Source organism: Pongo pygmaeus, chromosome 3 (genome assembly GCF_028885625.2).
Source record: "Pongo pygmaeus isolate AG05252 chromosome 3, NHGRI_mPonPyg2-v2.0_pri, whole genome shotgun sequence".
In the NCBI taxonomy this organism is placed as follows: domain Eukaryota; kingdom Metazoa; phylum Chordata; class Mammalia; order Primates; family Hominidae; genus Pongo; species Pongo pygmaeus.
The window spans coordinates 190,837,699-190,859,311 of record NC_072376.2 but is presented as its reverse complement, the minus strand read 5'-3'; the positions used below and the strand labels follow the sequence as shown (position 1 = coordinate 190,859,311).

The following is a 21,613-nucleotide window of genomic DNA, read 5'->3' as shown; positions in this document are numbered from 1 at the left end:
TCTCAATCTTGGTTATACATTAGAAACTTCTGGGAAGCTTTAAAATTCCCTGTGCAGGCTAGGCGCGGTGGCCCACACCTGTAATCCCAGCACTTTGGGAGGCCGAGGCAGGTGGATCACCTGAGGTCAGGAGTTCGAGACCAGCCTGACCAACATGGAGAAACCCCCGTCTCTACCAAAAATAGAAAAAATTAGCCGGGCGTCATGGCGCCTGCCTGTAATCCCACCTACTCAGGAGGCTGAGGCAGGAGAACAGCTTGAACCGGGGAGGCGGAGGTTGCGGTGAGCTGAGATGGTGCCATTGCACTGTAACCTGGGCAACAAGAACGAAACTCTGTCTCACACACACGTACACACACACACAATTCCCCGTGCCCAGCTAAAGTCAGTAGTTTTCAAGTTCCCAGGTGATTCCCCATGTGCAGTGAAGACTGAGAATCTAGGCCCTTCTGGGCCAAGTAAGGATTTTCGGCTAGGTGTAACGGGGTCACTAGACATTTTTATTTTGTTCTTTCGTTTTGTTTTCTGTTTTTTTTTTTTTAACAGTGGAGTGTCATTATCTAACTTATATTTGCAAAAAATAATTACAGTTCCAGTGGGCATGGAAGACAATAGAAACAAGTCAAAAGTAGAAGCAGGAACACCAACAACAAGCTGCTGTGGCCAATGTGGGTGAGAGATGATGCTGCAGGGACAAGAGGCAGCAGTGGAGGTGGTGGGAAGCAGTTGTGTTTGGAGCGTTTCATCGAGTCAAAAGCATGTGCTGATGAAAGGAGACAGATTTGAGAGGAGAAAATCAAGGATGACTTCTAGGTTTTAATTCTGAGCAATCGGATGAAGGTGAGGCCACTTACTGAGTCAGGTCGTAGGGTCTTCTAAACTTGGAGCTAGATCAATTTTGAGACAGAAACCAAACAAGAAAACGTTGTTGATTCATTATGCCTTGTCAAATGCAATTCCTAAGCATATGTAAACATAATTCACACTGCTTTTCTTTCCTCTGCCTGAAGGTATAAGTCATGAGGCAGAGAAGAGCTGGCATTTCTCTCTCAACGATCAGGGTAAAAAGTTGTGCATGCCTCTTACATTTTTGTAGGGATGAGTTGGAAATTGCTGTAGGTAATGACAGTTTCTGAAATGTTTGGATTAGCTTTTCTGGAGCAGAGAATTTGGGCTGGGACCGTGGGTTTATGATAAAATTATCATTTTTTCTTTTTTTTTGATCTCTGCCTATGGCATAGTCCTGTTAGACCTTCATGCTTAAATCTTATGAGCTATCACTTCAACTCTGTTTTGCTTTCTTGACAAAACAGAAGCTTTTATTAGGGAGATAGATGAACATATCAAATGAGCAAGGAAACAATTCCTAAAGAAAGAGGATTTCAGCATATGAAGGGAGTTAATCTCCCTTCAGGCAGATAGGTAGACATCCGAGAAATGGACAAAGGTGCCTTACTTACCTTGCTTAAGAGCAATGAGTTGTAGGTACACACACTACAGAAATGAATGCTTATGTCTACTTGAGAACATATGCAAACATACTAGTAACAGCTAGCCCAAATTAGAAACAATGCAATCAGTCAATACCACAGTGGATAAATAGGCTGTAGAACAATGTGCTACACAAGAATGAAAAGAAGGAACTATAACTACATGCAGTGTTGTAGATGAATTTCACAGATGTCATGTTGAAATAAAGAAGCCACACACAAAAGAATGCAGACTGTATGGTTTCATGTATGTGAAGTTCAAGAGCAGGCAAACTGTTCTGTAGCAATAGAGATAAGAAGAGGGCTTATTTTTGGAAGGAGGTAGAAATTAACTAAGGGGAGATGCTGAAAATGTTCTATAACTTGATCTAACTGGTGATTGCATTGGTGAATTTTTACATGTAAAAACTCAAGTTATATACTTAATATTTGCACACTCATACATACACACATGTATACTTTTATACTTTCTATAAGAAATATATATAAGCTATAGATACAAATCTAATATAACTTATATACTTCAATAAAAGTGATTAAATTGAAAATAATCTAAATGGTCCCAGGCTGGCCAACATAGCGAACTCACATCTCTACTAAAAAATACAAAAATTAGCTGGGCATGATGGCACATGCCTATAATCCCAGCTACTTGGGAGGCTGAGGCACGAGAATCACTTGAACCCAGGAGGCGGAGGAGGTTGCAGTGAGCTGAGATCGTGCCACTGCACTCCAGCCTGGGTGACAAAGCAAGTAGCTGGGATTACAGGTGTGCGCCACCACGCCCAGCTAATGTTTGTTATTTTCAGTTGAGACGGGGTTTCAGCATGACGGCCAGACCGGTTACAAACTCCTGATGATCACAGGTGATCCACCCGCCTCGGCCTCCCAAAGCGCTGGGATTACAGACATGAGCCACCGCGCCTGGCCCAAATGATTTATTTTTGACTCATCAGCACTAGCTAATCAGAAAGGATACCCAGACTCTCAGAAGAGACACCAGCTTTTATGACACAACTGTGTGCACTGCCCAGACATCTCCTCTGCCTTTTATGAAGATGATAAAAGAATCCACTGAAGAAACTGAAATTCTTGGCAAAACAGAGGCTTTTATTAGGAAGACAGACTAACACATCAAATGAGCAAGGAAATAATTAGTTGAAATGAAAACTTTCTACAATATGAAAAACATAGTTCTATACTACAAACAACAACATTTATATAGTGGGTTCAAACATATACACCTGAAGACTCCAGGGTATGTAGTCTTACCCACTCTGCTGTGCTTCCTTTGCACCAGGACATCAGGAATATGTTTTTGAATTTCCTCATTAGTAAGCCTTAGCCTTTGCTTGCACTTGCTCAAATACATATTTTTAAGCACAAGTCTGTATCAGCTAATTTACATGAAAGGTTTGCTTTTCTCATTTGACTCTGGGTATGACTGCATGGTGCTTCAGCTCTGCAGTTTCTTTTTCTTTTGAGATAGAGTCTCACACTGTCACCCAGGCTGGAGTGCAGTGGCATGATCACCACCCACTGCAGGCTTGACCTCCTTGGGCTGAAGCCATCCTCCCATCTCAGCCTCCTGAGTAGCTGGGACCACAGGCACACACCACCATGCCTGGCTAATTTTTATAGTTTTTGTCCAGAAGTGGTTTTGCCATGTTCCCCAGGCTGGTCTCAAACTCATGTGCTGAGACTCAGCCTCATAAAGTTCTGGGACTACTGGTGTAAGCCACTGCGCCCAGCCCCAGCTCTGGATTTTCAACTGAGCCCTGGGTACTGCATTTTTCTGAGTACTGAGTGGGAAGCTTGGGCCTTTAAAGTCACTCTGACAAGATCTCCTGCGCCTCCATCACTAGGCAGCCTCAAGTATGCCATGACACTTTCCATTAATCACCATTAAACAGTCTCTTCTACTCTGAGAATAGTGCCTCAAACAGCTACCATTTCATCACTTCCTACCCAAGATTGTATATGTCATACCTATATTCATGAGATGAGTTTTTAAGGTTAACTACTTCATTACCAATTCTCCTAAAATTATTACAATTACTTCAGATAAATGAGAATGTTTATAACCAACAGATAAAAGAGGGTTATATTCAAGTATATAAAATCTAATAAGCCTCTTTGTGAAGAAATGTCTCATATTTAAATAACCTAACATTGACTGAGCGCAGCTGCTCCCGCCTGTAATCCCAGCACTTTGGGAGGCGAAGACAGGCAGATCACTTGAGGTCAGGGGTTCAAGACCAGCCTGGCCAAATGGCGAAACCCTTCTCTAATGAAATACAAAAATTAGCTGGGTGTGGTGGCATACAACTGTAATCCCAGCTACTCAGGAGGCTGAGGTGGGAGAATCTCTTGGACTTGGGAAGTGGAGGTTGCAGTGAGCCAAGATTGCCTCACTGCAATCCAGCCTGGGTGACAGAGGAAGACTCCACCTCAAAACAAATAAATAAATAAATAAAAATAAAACATAACCTAATATTTTGGGCTTCATCTTAACCAGATTTTCTTTCATATTATCCTCAATAGTTACTGACCTTGAAATGTCACCAAACCTGTTCAAAGGGATGAAGAATTTTGGAAGATGGGATGAAATTTAATAGTGACTTAGAATAAATTATTGAACGAACCAGAACTTTTTAAACTGCTCATTAAGATCAAATGAGTTATATACATAGGAAATATAGCCTGATAGAATGTAGATTTAAACACATATCACAAGTTTGCAATGTCATATCTTTGTATTAAAAAAATGATAAAGAGGTGTTCCATTTTGTTCCTCCGGGCCCTATTTTACCAATAATCTAGGTTTCATAACTTGGGGTGGACTGAGAAAATTTGGAACAGTCAGATAATAGCAATATGATGATTAAAGGATTAGTAATACATAGATTTGCACTTCCAAGATTAATTGATGCTTCATAAGACTTATCATTTTTGTAAATGTCAGGTAACTGTTTAAGATAATTTAGTTTTTGTTCAAAATGAAATGTTCTTTTGTTCCTCTTCCAAACGACTAGCAATGAGGTGACTGTGTATTTTTTTATGTTAAAATTTAGCTTAAAATCTTCCCTTCAGAGAGGATTATGTCTTCTATTAAATTGTAATTTTGATTATCACAATCTTTTCCCAGCAAGCATATTTGTTTGTTTGTTTTTAACCTAAACTAGATGCTTGGCTAGAGGAGTCTAACCCACGAATAGGCTAAACCCATGATTATCAAACCCATGTTGGTTAGAATTTAATTAAGTTTATCTGAGATATTATATAAGGATTTGAAAATACATTGTAAAACACCATCATTCAGCTCCCATAGGATGGTAATAATACTGGGTTTTTAAACTGTTTATTATTATGAATTTATACTAGTTGTACATATTTATGGGGTACATGTGATATTTTGATACAAGCACACAATGTATAACGATCAAATCACAGAAATTGGAGTATCCATCACGAATCAAGCATTCATCATACTGCTTTTTCTGTAATTCCCCAATGATTAAATAATCACCTTTAGTAGTTATTTGTATCACAGCCCTTATAATCAAGTCATATCAGTTTGAATGGTAGGGTGACAGAGCATCTACCTTGACTGTTGGTTAGGTTCAATAAAATTATAGAGGTGGAAGAAATGTTAGTGATACAGTATTGACCTTAACAGATACATGAGTTATGATAACAGTGACCAAGTGATTCTCTATGGCTTTGATTTAGGTCACAGAGTCCTGGAAAGATTTATTTATGTCTAAACCAAATCTATCTGTTGAGCAAAATTCTTCTTGTCCTGTCTTCAGGGTATACATGGATGTGGAAACTTTGTCCTTTGCTGTTTGGGATTTTTTTAAATGCATTTGATTACAATGTAGGTAACCCTCCTAAAGTCAAAGCTGCTTATGTTCTCTGTACTCTAATACCCATTTTAGCAGCTAAATTATTCTGTTGCCTTTCACTTCATCATCTTCAAGTTACTTTCCTTAAATTATTTGACTTAAAGAAAAATAATGAGAGGATTACTAATCTAGCATATTTAAAATATCCTCAACATAATCATTTCTTTGGTTGGTTGTTTAAGGAGAAAGAGTGCAGGTGGGTGGTGTGTGTGTACTTTCTGAGTCTTAGTTGTTTATGAGACACAATCAGATGTTATTATGTAATATAACATGACCTATTAGTTTGGAAGAAGTATAATTTAAAAGAAAATAATGTGGTTTCTGGAATTAGATATTATGGGTTGGCATTCTAGCTGTACTATTTGGGAGAATTTGGACAAGTTGCTTAACCTTTCTGGGTTTCTTTTCCTCACCTATAAAGCATGGATAATAATAGTGAGAGGATTAAATAAGTTAACACATGAAATACTCAGGATACTGCTAGGTTCTTAGTAAGTACACAATACGTGGTATTGTTCATCGTCATGACGTTATTGTATACATACATGACACATTGACATATTCAGGCTCCTCACATTTCCTAGATGGAAACCAAAACTCATGGCAGAGTCAGGACAATGAAAAATAAGCCAAAAATCTCTTTTTTATTGTAGAAGGTCTGACTCTTCAACCTGTCCCTTAATGTGAACACTAATTGAGACTTGGGTACTGTCCACCATTCCCCATTTTTCCCTTACATTTTCCCACACAGGGATTATACTATATATTCACCCTCAAGTATTTTTATTTTTATTTTTTTCGAAACGGAGTTTCGCTCTTGTCACCCAGACTAGAGTGCAATGGTGCGATCTCGGCTCACTGCAACCTCCGCCTCCTGGGTTCAAGTAGTTCTCCTGCCTCAGCCTCCCGAGTAGCTGGGATTACAGGCGCATGCCACCACACCTGGCTAATTTTTTTATTTTTAGTAGTGGCGGGGTTTCACCATGTTGGCCAGGCTGGACTAGAACTCCTGACCTCAGGTGACCCACCCGCCTTGGCCTCCCAAAGTGCTGGGATTACAGACGTGAGCCACCGTGCCCGGCCTACCTTCAAGTATTTTTAAAATTCACCAACTCAGTAGATTCTTGCTCACCTCCCACTTTCAGAAGAAAGAGAATTCACACAAAGTGAACAGCCGAAGTTGCTGAAAATTGGTTTTCCTTACACTTTTCCTCCCAGTTACCGCCTTTTTGTTGTAAGGAAGAAGGGGCTATTTGCCATCACCGAAGGACTTTGGAGTGGCATGGTGAGTTCAGTAAAATTAATTTTTTCAGTCATATAATGAAACCTCTAACACGAAGTAGCAGCAACTTTCAGTTTTTCATTGTCTTCAATTCAATGTACAAAACCTTGTAGTAAAAAAAGCATGTAAAAATTATTTAAGTATTCTAGATGAGAAGAGAATTAGTCTGAAATTTAACAACCGTCAACAGTTAAAATCTAAAAACAAGAGGCATAGTAGGAGTTTAGAACCTTTGTAAATTTAGAATTTTGGTAAACTTCTGTTTTCTCCTTGTTGTTTCTCATTTTTGACTAATAATTTCTGTGAAATCAAGGCCTGCCTTTCTATGCTCCACAAAGTTGCTTACATTGCTACTGTTAGCCCTAGTTAGTCCAGGGAATGGAGTGTAGAGTATGGGCACCTATAAAATTTAAAGGGTAGATTTCTTTATTTTCTATTCAATGTATTAATAAGATTTTTAAAACATATTTTGGAGAAATTGCTAATTAGTATATAATCCTGATGCCAATTCCAAAAAACCTTTTTTCTTTTTTTTTTTTTTTTTTTTTTGTAGAGACAGGGTCTTATTCTGTCACCCAGGCTGGAGTGCTCTAGCATGATCCTAGTTCATTGTAACCTCAAATACCTGGTCTCAAGCAATCCTCCTACCTCAGCCTCCTCAGTAGCTGGCACTATAAGCATGCACCACCACACCCGGCTAATTTTCTTATTATTTTTGGTAGAGACACTCTATGTTGCCCAGGCTGGTCTTGAACTCCTAACCTCAAGCAAACGTCCCTCCTCGTGCTCCCAAAATGCTGGGATTACAAGCATAAGCCTTACAAGCATAAGCTACCATGACTGGCTTCCAAAAAATATTTGTTTAAATTCTCTTTCCTCCACAAACACATGGAAAAGAAATATAATCTCCCTTCAGTTTTTCTGACAATATACCACTTTCAGTGGTTTATCTTAGACATCTCCAACCTTTACAAACAAGTCCTGAACTTAAGAGTTCTGCTTGTAGAATCCAAAGGAAAATAAACTGCCAAATCTGAAGGTTTGCATTTGAAGTTTGCATTAGTACACTTATCTCTGGATTCCGTTGATTCACATACTCCCCCTACAAGATTTTCCCTAAACACATTTTGAAAAGAAAATGTTGTCTTTACTGAATAATTTCTCTACAAACACTCACATTCACTTCTTAGTTTATTTAAATTAGCAATTGTGTCTGCCAGAAGAAAGTTCCATCTAGAGATACAAGGTTGGTTTTCCAGTCAGTAACCATGGGATAGAATTAATTAGTCTCTGGCCATACCACCCTGAACATGCCTGCTCTCGTCTGAGCTCAGAAGCTAAGCAGGGTCGGGCCTGGTTAGTACTTGGATGGGAGAATTACATAAATTAGTTTTGTTTTTGTTTTTTTTTTTGAGACAGAATCTCACTCTGTTACCCAGGCTGGAGTGCAGTGGCATGATCTTGGCTCACTGCAACCTCCGCCTCCTGCGTTCAAGCAATTCTTTCTTTCTCAGCCTCCCAAGCAGCTGGGATTACAGGCCTGTGCCCCACACCTGGCTAGTTTTTTATATTTTTGTTATAGGCGGGGTTTCACCATGTTGGCCAGGCTGGTCTGTAACTCCTGGCCTCAAGCGATCCACCCACCTCGGCCTCTCAAAGTGCTGGGATTACAGGCGTGAGCCACCGACCCAGCCAGAATGAAGTAAATTAGTTTTAAAGAAAGAAGAAACCATTTTACCTGTATATTGGCTAAATGATTTGATAGCTAACATACATAATATATACCATAACTCTATCTCAGTCATTACTTAATATATCCTAGTGTTATTTGCTTTAGATAAAATAATCCATACAGTGTTTACTAAAATGTTGCAGTAAGTTACAGTAAAAGTCTACTCCTTTGAAGATGTTTAACAGTAATATAGATTAATTCCATAATTGGGTAGTTATACACAAACATGCCTGAAGACACTGAAGAAGGCTCACTTTTTCAGGATTTTTTTCCCTCTTGGACTCCATGATTAGCCACAGATACAAAAGGGCAAGGCAGGATTTTAACGTCCTTTCCTTGAAAACATTTGAAATCGAGAAAGAGGTGTGTCTAAGCACAAGAAACGACTGTTGTTAAAATGGTGTTGCTTTCGCGTATTTCACATATCTCCAGACATAATGATTCTGGAAATTAGGATAATTACCACCTTTGCTCTCCTACTCAGCTTTTATAGATCACCTGATTTTTCTTTTTCGTCGTCTAGAGAGATGTGTGAAGCCAGGCAATTTGACAGCAGATGGTCCCTGTACACATATAATTTGAAGAAGACTGAAGAAGCTTCATTCTCTTTAACTATTTGGTTTTATTTCATACAAAGAAAATGAAACAACAGAACAGTTTTTCATTTGGTTTTATTCTGGCAAATGCTATAATTGAAAGTGTAAAACCGATCAATGACACCTCTGGTTAAAATTTATTTCTGAGAATTATCCCGAAGGAGTGATTTCTGAGGAATAATATGCAGCCTTCAATTTACTTTATCACAGCTGGATATGAAGTTAAATCCCCAGCTGGAATTTAACCACCCAGAACCAGGCACCAGATGGCTTATCTGCACCTCAACCCGACAGCTGTGTCCTGATATGCACAGCTGGTCTTCACATTTGAATGACAATATTTAAATGATAACATTATGTAATGTAGAAAAATGTGTTTGGGTAGCACGGGTCTTGAAAACTAGATTGCACAGTTGCTCTTAATAGTAAACGCACAGCCTCCACGGCTAATTCACATTCCTTCTATTTGTGTTCATGGGTCTTGGCTGGAGATAGGGGTTTACTGCCACATGGCAACATTCCAGGGCCATTCATATTGTACTGCTGTCTATCCGTAACGACTCTCCTGGGTACTCGCCATGTTAGATTTTCCTGCACATTAAAATAAGCGCAACAGAGTTTCCACTGTGAAGCGGGAGACTTTTAAAATTTTGCAATAATTAATAGATAGCACATTCTGCTATGGTGGAGGAGTTAAAAAGTACGTGACTAGAAGGCAGCTGCTGTGGAGATTCTTCAACATTGTTGGAATATTATTACTTATATCTTAGTTGAACCACAAATATCACCAGGTCAACAAATAGAACAAAATTAATACCAGAATTCAGCACTTTAAATTAAACACTCCATGAAGGGCAATTCTGAAGGACATATATTTGAATACACTTCAGATACGAGTGAAAAATCTGACATATTTCAAATGTGAGATGGATGAATGAATGTGAAAGGGTTCAAGAAAATATATAGTGGCAAGTTTTCTATTTTCACAATTTGACAGAGATTCCCTATGCTGCTGGTCAAACTCTGACGCATGTATGCACCACCCCAGTGACAAAAAGAAAACTTATCCTTAATGTATCTCCAAAGTAGTCATGGTGAGAAAAAAGAAACATTGTATTTGTAGTAAGGAGCTGCAGATACAGTATCTCACTGCTACTTTTAGTTTCTGTAGGTTTGGTCCTATCATTTAACTTCTATAAACCTCAATGCCTTCACCAGAAAAATGGGAGCTATAGATGATAACACACATGTGACTCTGTTTTGTAAACTGCTATGAAACAGAAGAAAGTGGTGTGACTCTCTTACTGCTTCTTGGTTCTCTAGGAGACTCAGTAAAGAGTAATTATCTTCCCCACCAGGGTTCTCAGTAAACTGAAATAAAAAATTAAGGAGTGGCACAGAGAAGACTGAAGACCACTTTCATAGTTAATAAAGGCTAAGTCAGAGGCCATCCCTTGCTTCGAGAGTCAAATGGACTTCCTAGCATTCAACCCCAGATTTACGCAGCGAGGCAAGACAAAGCAGAAGCAAAGAACGCAGTCCCTGTAAGCAGCTCCGGATCAACAGGAAAAAGGTCAAAGATGAGGCTGGCATGCCTGGTTTTGTCTTTCAAAATTTATCAATCAAAGAAGCCACTCAAAGCAAAGGAATAGAAAGACGGTGGTTCACTGAATACCCTCAACATGAAAGGAAATATAAGGAGTGTCTTCCTCTAACATTCCTCAGCTTTTCTTCTTACTCCAGCTGACTTAAACATTAACGCTTGGTCAGTCAGGCATATGGCTCTCCTCTTTGGAGGAAGATATCATAATTGAGCAGGAGAGTCCTACTCCTACTTTCATGAAGCTACTCTCTCAATACCAGCAATCACTTCTGTGAGTATTTTCCTGAGTCCACTGTGAACAATATAGATTTTAGTCTCACAAGGCTCAGAAAGCTGCTAGAGTACACATTAATTAAATCAACTCCAAGGTCACTCTGTACCCAAGGCCGAAAATGTATTCCTCATCCTAAGCTATGTCCAGTCACATTGTTCAATACAACCAGGTAAAGTTCGGTGCTTCTTCTACACCACATATCCAAGCCATCACCAAGCCCTGTAGGTTCTTCCTTCAAAACCATTTCTTGGCCAGGCAGTGGCTCACGCCTGTAATCCCAGCATTCCGGGAGGCCAAGGTGGGCGGATCACCTGTGGTCAGGAGTTCGAGTCCAGCCTGGCCAACATGGCGAAACCCTGTCTCTACTAAAAATATAAAAATTAGTCAGGCATGGTGGTGGGCGCCTGTAATCTCAGCTACTCAGTAGGCTGAGGCAGGAGAATCGCTTGAACCCGGGAGGCAGAGGTTGCAGTGAGCCGAGATCGCGCCACTGTACTCTAGCCTGGGCTATAAGAGCAAAACTTCATCTCAAACAAAAACAATGACAACAAAAATAAAACAACAACAAAACAACAAAACAAAAAAATCCACTTCTCATCACTTCACCATGAGCATCGCACCCCAGCAATTCCATTATGCTGCTTCAATTTCCTCCATGGGTTCTAAACTCTTACTATGCACTTGTTTAGTAGCTTAGATAAGTTCCATCAGAGTAGGAATTTTGTCTGTTTTATTCACTACTATATCCATGACACCTAAAAACATTCCTGATACATGGTAGGCAACCAATAAATACTTGTGAAAAGAAAAGGGAAAGGAGAGGAGAGCAGAGGAAGGGAGGGGAGGGGAGAGCAGTGAGGGGAGGGGAAAAAGTAAAAGAAGAGAGGAAGGAAGAGAGGCAGGGAGGGAAAAAGAAGTAAGGAAAAAAGGAAGGCAAATGAAAAGCAACACTTCTTAGGGTTTCTAAGGCTAAGTCCCCCTTATATTGCAAGACACCCTCTTCAATTTGTGGTTGAATCTACCTTTGAAGCCTAGAATACAACGTTAGTGGTATATGAAAAGGGCTGTTATCATTTATTACAAACTCCTTATTTTCCAACTCCAGCCTGCACTTTGTCATTATCAGCAATACCAACAGATTTCCCATCAATCAACTAGACTCCCTCTACAGTAAGGGATAACCCTCACTTTTAGTGTTATAACTTAGGTGTTTTAAAATGATACTGAAGAAAGGCAAAAGACTGTGATTAATTAGGATTCAGCAATGTTAGGCTACTTGATTCAAATGGATCCCATTCATGTTTCACAATCTTTTTTGTTCAGTTATTGCCCATCTTCGTAAGACCTTCCATAATAAATCTTTTAAAATGCTTCACCAATTTCTAGTCACCAATTCGATTTCAAATCTGTTGTAATCTTGGCAGGTGATTTTTACTACTCTTAGAGAAGATCAAGATTAGCAGGCATTAATCCCCCATGTTCCTTTAATCTCTTATTCTGAAAAATAACCATCTTTTTCTCCCAGATGGAGAACTGTCATTTTCCTTTCAATTTCTCCTTGAGCACCACAGTCATAATTCTGATGTTGAATGAGGCTTCTTTGGTCCTTGAGATCTAAATAAGATAGGTTTAGACTCTGAATTTATACTCTTCTGAAGTCCAAAGTCCTTTAAAATGTTTCTAGACATTTACATAGGTCTTAAATTTTCAAGCTCACCTAACTATCTGAGCTTCTGTTTCTGCATGTGCTATTCCCATTATATACCATGTGGGGTTTTGGGGCTTTTTTGTTTGTTTTTTGAAACACAGTCTCGCTCTATTACCTAGACTGGAGTGCAGTGGCCTGATCCGAGCTCACGGCAACCTCTGACACATGGTAGGCAGCCAATAAATACTTTTGAAAAGAAAAGGGAGAGGAGAGGAGAGGAAAGGAGAGGCGGGGAGAGGAGGGGAGGGGAAGGGAGAGGCTGAAGCAATTCTCCTGCCTCAGCCTCCTGAGTAGCTGTGATTACTGGCATGCACCACCACACCCAGCTAATTTTTTGTATTTTTAGAAGACACGGGTTTCGCCATGTTGGCCATGCTGGTCTCGAACTCCTGGCCTCAAGTGATCTGCCTGCTCTGGCCTCCCAAAGTGCTGGGATTACAGGCGTGAGCCACTGCTTCCGGCCCCACTGTATACTATGTTGATCCAGAAGCGAAATCCAGATCCTTCAAAATTTTTTGAAAAAAAGAAAGAAATATTGTGAGTACTGGAGACTTTATTGAAAAGGCCAGGTGGCATCATTCTGATGATGAGAATAAAGTAGTATTCTACTGGGAGTGTCTGAGAAGGCTTTTGCTTTCTGGATGAAAAGGGAAAGATGTGGCTGATACCAGGTCCTTGTCCTTTTCCCCAGCTTGAATGTGGATGTATGTCTGGAGCAACAGTAGCTGTCTTGTGAAAATAAAGCAGCAAGTAAGTTCTCACAGTTTAGAGCTACTGAACCAATGCCAGCAGCTTTCTTATTAGGTGCAAAAAAGTAAAGCCTTGTCGCTTTAAATCACCATTAAGTTTTCTGTTATTTGCAACCGAAAGCACTTAAAGTTAATACAAAATTGCAGAGTTACCATGATCATTAACTCTAAACCTAGGAAATTCAAGGGGTTTAATGATTTATGAGTTGGGTGCGGTGGTACACACCTGTTAGTCGCAGCTGAGGCAGGAGGATCGCTTGAGTCCAGGAATTCCAGGCTGCAGTGAGCTATCATTGTACCTCTGAATAGCCACTGCACCCAGCCTGGGAAACACAGCGAGACCTGGCATTAAAAAAAAAAAAAAAATTTAATCCGTGCCTTTATTCTAAGGGCCATCCAGTAATACGAGCACCTAAACTACTGAGTGTCCTCAGAGCTTTGGGTGCAATTAAAAGTTAGTGGTTTCACAGCTACCCAATTCTGTGGTTAGTAGAAGATTATAAAGATGACAGGAAGATCAAAAAGCCTCTTCCACAGAAGCTACATTAGCTGGGTGTGGTGGCCCACGCCTGGGATTCCAGCTGCTCAGGAGGGTGAGATGGAAGGGTTGCTTGAACCCAACAGGCAGAGGATGCACTGCCAATCCTCTCAATCTTGAGCCAAGATTGCACCACTGCACTCCAGCCTGGGCAACAGAGCAAGACACTGTCTCAAGCCCCTCTGATACATGAGGGGCTTCCTCATATCAGAGTTCTTATGATACCATTCTCTCAAACCACCTGACTCCCTGAATTTGTCCTGAATTTGGAGACCTGCTTAATCTCTAAATCTGCCCTGACTCTTGAGAAACCTTATTGTTAGTAACAGACAGAGCTAACTCTGCTCTGTCAGAGTCCTGAATTCCTAATACTGACCTTCACTCATGATCTAGCGTGATGCTATTTTAATTGCTACTGACTATCATATAAACTCAACATAGTATGACAGATTAATTCTGAAAAAATTCTTCATATACAAAGCCAAAAACTTTTACAGCAACAGAAATCAATGGTTAAGTAATTTCTGTGCATCATAAATAGATTTTATACATCCTTTAAAATTACATTGTATCTGCACATGGAATTTTTTTTTCAGAGATGAGGTCTCACTGTGTTGCCCCGGGCTGGAGGACCGTGGTACAAACAGCTCACGTGGTGAAACACTGAGCTTGAGCAATCCTCCTGCCTCAGCCTTCCATTTAATAGCTGGGACTACAGGCAGCAGTTGCCACCACAAAGTTAACTTAAAAAGAATTTTTTTTAGAAACAGAGTCTAGCTACATTGCTCAGGCTGGTCTCTAACTCCTGGCCTCAAGCAATCCTCATGCCTCAGCCTTCCCAGTAGCTAGGATTACAGACATGCACCCAGGTGCACATGGATGTTTATAGCAGCTTTATTCATAATTCCCAAAACTTGGAAGCAGCCAACGTGTCCTTCAGTAGGAGAATGAATAAAATGTGATACATCCAGACAATGGAATATTATTCAGCACTTAAATAAAATGAGCTATCAAGCCATGAAAAGACATGGAGGAAGCTTAAATGCGTATTACAAAGTGAAAGAAGCCAATCGAAAAAGGCTCCATACTGCACAATTCCAACTAAATGACCTTCCGGGAAAGGCAAAAACCATGGAAACACTAAAAAGGTCAGTGGTTGCCATGGGTTAGAGGGGAGGGAGGGATGAATACGTGGAATAGAGGATTCTCGCGATACTCTAATGGAATATATGCCAGTATACATTTGTCAAACCCATAGAGTGTATAATACCAAGTGTGAACCTTAATACGAAGTATGGATGTGGAATGATAATGATGTGTACAATTTGTTCATCAACTGTAACAAATGTGCCATGAGGTCAGGAGATCGAGACCACCGCTAACGTGGTGAAACCCTGTCTCTACTAAAAATACAAAAAATTAGCCGGACGTGGTGGCGGGCGCCTGTAGTCCCAGCTACTCGGGAGGCTGAGGCAGGAGAATGGCGTGAACCCGGGAGGTGGAGCTTGCAGTGAGCCGAGATTGCGCCACTGCACTCCAGCCTGGGCAACACAGCAAGATTCCGTCTCAAAAAAAAAAAAAAATATATGAACTATGGATGTGGAATGATAATGACGTGTACAATTTGTTCATCAACTGTAACAAATGTGCCACTCTGGTGGGAAGGCTATCATGTGTGGGGGCAGGGGTATATTTTGTACTTTCTGCTCAATTTTGCTGTGAACCAAAAATTGTTCTTAAGAAATGAAGTCTTCAACTTAAATGTAAGACCTGAAACTATAAAAATTCTAGAATAAAATCATAAAATCTAGGAAAAACTCTTTTGGACATTGGTCTAGGCAAAGAACTTATGACTAGGTCCTCAAAAGGAAATATGACAAAACCAAAAATAGACTAACGGGACTTCATTAAACCTAAAAGCTTCTGCACAGCAAAACAAGTAATCAACAGAGTAAACACACAACCTTCAGAATGGGAGAAAATATTTGGAAACAATGCATCTGGCAAAGGACTAATATCCAGAATTTAGGAGGAAATCAAACAATACAATGACAAAAACAACAAATAACCCCATTAAAGAATAGGCAAAGACATGAACACATATTTTTCAAAAGAAGACATACCAGTGGCAAACAACCATATAAAAAAATGTTCAACATCAGTAACCATCAGAAAAATGCAAATTAAAACCACAATGAGATACCATCTCATACCAGTCAGAATGGCTATTACTAAAAAAGAAAGAAACAACAGATGCTGGCAAGGATGTGTAGAAGAAGGAACACTTATACACAGTTGGTGGGAATGTAAATTAGTACAATCTCTATGGAAAACAGTATGGAGATTTCTCAAAGAACTAAAAATAGATCTACCCTTCGATCCAGCGATCCCACTACTGGGTATCTAACCAAAGGGAAAGAAATCATTTTATCAAAAAGACACCTGCATTCAAATGTTTATCACAACACTATTCACAATAGCAAAGTCATGGAACCAACCTAAATGTCCATCAGCAAACAACTGGATTAAAAATGTGATATATGTATATATACACACACACATCATGGAATACTACTCATCCATAAAAATAAATGAAATCATGTTGTTTGCAGCAATGTAAATGGAACTGAAGGCCATTATCCTTAGTGAAATAACTCAGAAACGGAAAGTGAAAAACTAGATGTTTTCATTCGTAAGTGGGAGCGAAACAATGAGTACACACGGCCATTTAGAGTGGAATAACAGAAGACTCCAAAAGGTAGGAGGGAAGGAGGGGGTGAGGAATGAAATACTACCTTTTTGGTGCAACGTATACTGTTTGGGTGATGGGTACACTAAAAGCCCAGACATCACCATTACTCAATATATACATATAACACAACTACACTTATACCCCATATCTATAAAAATAAAAAATTAAATAAAATTTTTTTAAATCTTCAGAGAACATGTTATAGAGGTTCTTAGTGGTTTTCTGGGGTATTGACAATATTCTATTAGTTTATATAAGTGGTGATTACATAGCTGTTCATTTTCTACAAAATTCTTTAATCTATTTATTTACATTGTATGCCCTTTACTGTATTTACATTGCACAATGAAGGTTTTTAAAAAGCATAAATTTTAATGATATGCAGAGGTCAAAGAGATATTAAATTAAAAAGCAGGTTCTACAACAGTGTGTATAATACCAAGATTTTTCACCAAACAGATACATATCAAAATGTTAAGAGGCTGGTGATTTTCAACAAGAGCTAGAGTATTTCAGAGATATTTGAAGGACACAAAAGTGTTTCTAAAAAATGAAAAAAATAAGCTATGTTATGTGAAAATCTTTCCTTTCATATTTTTATATGAATGAGAATTAACAGACTATTTGTGTAGTTACACACAGGATACATGTGTTCATTATTTGGATAGTTTTCTAATACTCATTATCATGATCAACAAGTAGATATCATTTTAAATGCATAATGTACTTCCTGTAAGTCACTGTTAGTTTAGAAGTTTGCTTTTATTGTTGAATTTCTTTATTGAAATCAGCTGTCACACTACCTTAACAATGTCAAAGTCATTTTTTAAGTGGTAGGAAGACATCCTGACATCTACTCTGTTGCCCTAAGGCTTTACTATCGTAATGGATCACATTTATGATGACATCATAATGTTATAAACAACTATCACAAAAAGCAAGATCCACCATGTTTAACAGTCTACTATGTCCTTGTTATGAAAACTATATCACAGCAGTGGCCCAGTATTACAATTACACATTGAAAATACGTTGTACATAATTTATTTTGATAAGAAATAACTTAATAGGCCCACATTCTACTGCACAATCTTGGTCTTTATAAGTCACTAAGATGACTTTTAAAGGTTAAAAAGTCAAAAAAGTTTGTGATTAGAATCTGCTATTGATTTGACAAATGGTTTTGGGGGCATGACCCAGAAAAATTATTTCAGAAAAGAAGAATGCTCTCTTTTCTCATGTAGAGAATAAGAAGATGACACTTATTCCTGTATAATGACTCTAATTACATCCAGAATGTACAATCAGGTAGTAACATCAAATGTTCCCAGATTAATGTAGACATTGATTTAAATTAGAAACACAGTACCAAAGTGCTCTAACATCAGCAAAAATCATTACTTACAGTTTATGAAACTGACAAGAGCAAATGCCAATCAAGTAAATAGCCTATATTTAGATAACCTAGGTAATAGTTCAGTGGGGAGTTTTGAAAAAGAAATTATCATTTCAATACCAAGTCACACTTAGAGCTTTGAACAAGTAGCAAAACATGGACATGTTTCTCAAATGGATTTCGCAGCATCAGTGCAAAAGCCGGAGGGGATGGCTTAGTTTTTTAAGTCTCAGAATTGAAATACACCTAGACTCCCTGCAACTACAGCATTAAATCCTCTGTGGAACCACAGCTTCAAATGCTATCAGGAGGGATTCAACTCTTCATTCTTCTGAGACTGATAAATTGAAAGCCATGAAGTTTAGAGGAAATAAGAGAGCCTGCAGCTAGCTGTCTGAAACTCCTCCACCCACCTTCAACACACACACATACACACACACACACAGGCTCTATTTGCAACATCACTTAAGATTCCATTTGAGGCTTTCCTCTTGTTAAGACTTAAGGGTGCTGTTTTTAAGACATCCAGAAATCTCACAGTCCTGCCATGCACCATCTTTATAAGCATTTAAACCAAATTTCAGGCAGCTCCAAGTAAACTAAAAACAGTATTTTTAATTCTCATTTAATATATTCAAGGAAATTCTAAGTGATTACTTTCAAATGCATTACAGGTATTGGGCCAACTATTTATTCTTCCTGTGGAAATTTCTGTATCTCAAATAGATCAAATTGATTTCTTTTTACTGCCTTGTATGTTTCTGGACTGCCTCCTTGACATCAATTATAGATACTTGGGAATGGCAAATTATAATAAGACAATTTTATTTAATTTGCCTGGTATTCCACCATTCTCCCACATCTACCTCATTCACAAAGCTTTGTAAAATAAGAAAGAATATTATTATTATCTGCATTTTATAGATGAGAAAAGCATGGCTTAGGAAGCTTACATGAGTTAACCACAGCTGATATATAGTCACCTGTTTGTTTTTTTAATTTTTTTTTTAATAGAGACAGGAATCTCGCTATGTTGCCCAGGCTGGTCTCAAACTCCTGGGCTCAAGCCATCCACCCACCTCAGCCTCCCAAAGTGCCAGGATTATGGACACGAGCCACTAGGCCTGGCCACACCCTAAGTTTTAAAATCTAAGTCTCGAAAATCCTCCTGAAGCATTGCTAGTTATAAGTAAGCTCTACTTAGGAACAGAAACATTTTGCCAAACAAAATTGTGTAATGCATTCTAAGCTTAAATAATTTTACAAATAGTTCCTTTGATTTATCAGTAACACTAAATATCTCTGCCCTTGTGTATAATGATTTAAAAGAATGAAAAATGGGAGAGGATGCTGGAAAAACTGAGGATCATTTATTTTATGGTCTACTACTGAAACAGGAAAAGTTCCCTTGTCCCCCTTGCAGGGCGTGTGATGGGGGTATGGCTCGCTTCTTCAGTGCCCTGCTGCTGAAACCTCTATAGGGATATACAGACGGGCAGATTGTGAGGCTCTGACCCCACAGCAGTGTCTAAGTGTGAATGTTTACAGCTGAAGCCCCAGTGGGCGTGTGTTACAGGGTGCTGTTTTAGTTTAACCGTCTGTAAGCGGCTTGTGTGAGCTCAATTAGACCCCTGCCTTATCGCAAAGACAGAGGGCTTTCTGTATCCCGGGTTCTTACCTTGGTGTACCGGAAGAATTGGATCACACGAGGGCTTGAAGAATGAGTGGAAAGTTTTATTGAGTGGAAGTAGCTCTCGGCAGACGGGGGAACCAGAAGGGAGATGGTTTTCTCCTGGAGTCAAGTATGGCGGCCTGACTCTTCTCTGACCTCCCCGGACAAACTCTGCATTCTTCCGCTGGTCAACGGCCTGCCAGCATGCCGCTGTGCTCCTATGCTGGTGCGTTCCTCTCGACATCCAGCAGCCCCTGTATTCTCTGCCTACATGCTCCTCTCAACGTCTGGCTGCTTGTGTGTCTGCCTGCCAGGGTCTCGGGGGTTTTTATAGGCACAGGATGAGGACATGGCAGGCCAGGGTGGTCTTGGGAAATGCAACATTCGGGCAGGAAAACAAAAATGCCTGTCTTCACCTAGGTGGGCACAGGCCCAGGGATGAAGCCCTGGCTGAGGACCACGCCCTCCTCTACCCAGCACTTCCCGTCCCCCTTCCATATCATTTAAAGGGACCACGCCCTTCCCTTCCCAGCATTCCCTTCCCAGCACTTTCCTGCGGCATCACTACCTGTTAACAGGTGTTCCTTTTCGTTTAGATTTACCTCAAAACAAAGGCGAAGGATCTAATTCTATTTAGGCCCAAAAGAGCACCTAAGTGAGAGTAACAGAAGGTTACTTCTAGGACTAAAATGAAAATTATTCTTCAAGTGTTAGTCAAAGGGAAACTACTCCAGAAGGAACCAAACATCCAGACGAATTTAACTTCTTTAAGAAATAGCTACAGTTTAGGCAAACTGGACAGTGGATCCAGTAGGTATTTTAGTAGCCACTAAGAAGACACTGAATCGGGTAGATTCTTTAGGGATTGCATATTAGTTATTTAAATACAAATATCCGGCCAGGCACGGTGGCTCACACCTGTAATCCCAGCATTTTGGGAGGTCGAGGTGGGGGGGGGGGAATCACCTGAGGTCAGGAGTTCAAGACCAACCTGGCCAAAATGGCAAAACCTGTCTCTACTAAAAATACAAAAATTAGCCGGGCATGGTGGTAGGCAGTAGTAATCCCAGCTACTCAGGAGGCTAAGGCAAGAGAAGGCTTGAACGCAGGAGGTGGAGGTTGCAGTGAGCCGAGATTACACCACTGAACTCCAGCCTGGGCGATAGAGCAAGACTCCATCCCAAAAAATAAATACATACATACATACATACAAATATCCATGGAAAAGCTGATATATTGAGACCTTCTATCAGCCATTCCCACTATAGTGTAATTTAGCTGTTTCTCTGACAGGAATTTTTATTTAAGAAGAAAGAATTTTGGAGAAATAGACATAGTAGGAGGTAACAGATCAGGCTCTTTCCACCAGAAGAAACACAAATACCTTAAAAAACAGGAAGAGGCTAGAGAGATCAGTGGGGTACTAAGACCAATTTTCCATGTATTGTATTTTACAATTTTTGCTAAAAGTATTTCCTAATTCCTTAAGGCTGCATAAAAATACTCAGCCCAGGAGCTAAGGAAAATTTACTCAGAGGACAATGTATGCTTTTCTTGCTTTCTTACCCTGTTTCACCCAAGTTTCCAGTTTCACCTGCCATTGGGTTATGCTGATTACTCCAGCACAGATGACTTGTTCCTCTTCCAAACCTCATGAAAGGAACTTAGAAAATTTCTCTTTATTGTACCTTTTAAATAACACTTCCCCAATAGGGTAATGACACTTCTGGGCTATCTTATGTTCTTTAAATTATGTATTTAATTTCCTAGCAATCAATAAGAGCCTTGAAGGTTTTGTAAGTCTCACAACTCCTACCTAGTTTATATTTTTACATTTAGTTATTTATTTATTTATTTTTGAGTCAGAGTCTTGCTCTGTTGTCCAGGCTAGAGTGAAGTGATGCGATCTCAGC

At 39.5% G+C, this 21,613-nt stretch overlaps 1 protein-coding gene across 3 annotated transcripts in view; it reads right to left on the bottom strand.

Annotated features, from left to right (window-relative positions):
- Positions 1-20,225, bottom strand: part of LOC129035254 (uncharacterized) — a 253,820-nt gene extending 233,595 nt beyond the window's left edge. For all 3 annotated transcript variants that reach the window (XM_054485512.2, XM_054485513.2, XM_063664301.1), the window contains exon 1: positions 19,707-20,225. In XM_054485512.2, the coding sequence (XP_054341487.1) occupies positions 19,707-19,944 (238 nt within the window). In that variant the 5' untranslated portion in view covers positions 19,945-20,225. The remainder of the gene's footprint in view (positions 1-19,706) is intronic.
- Between the last annotated feature and the right edge of the window lie 1,388 nt (positions 20,226-21,613).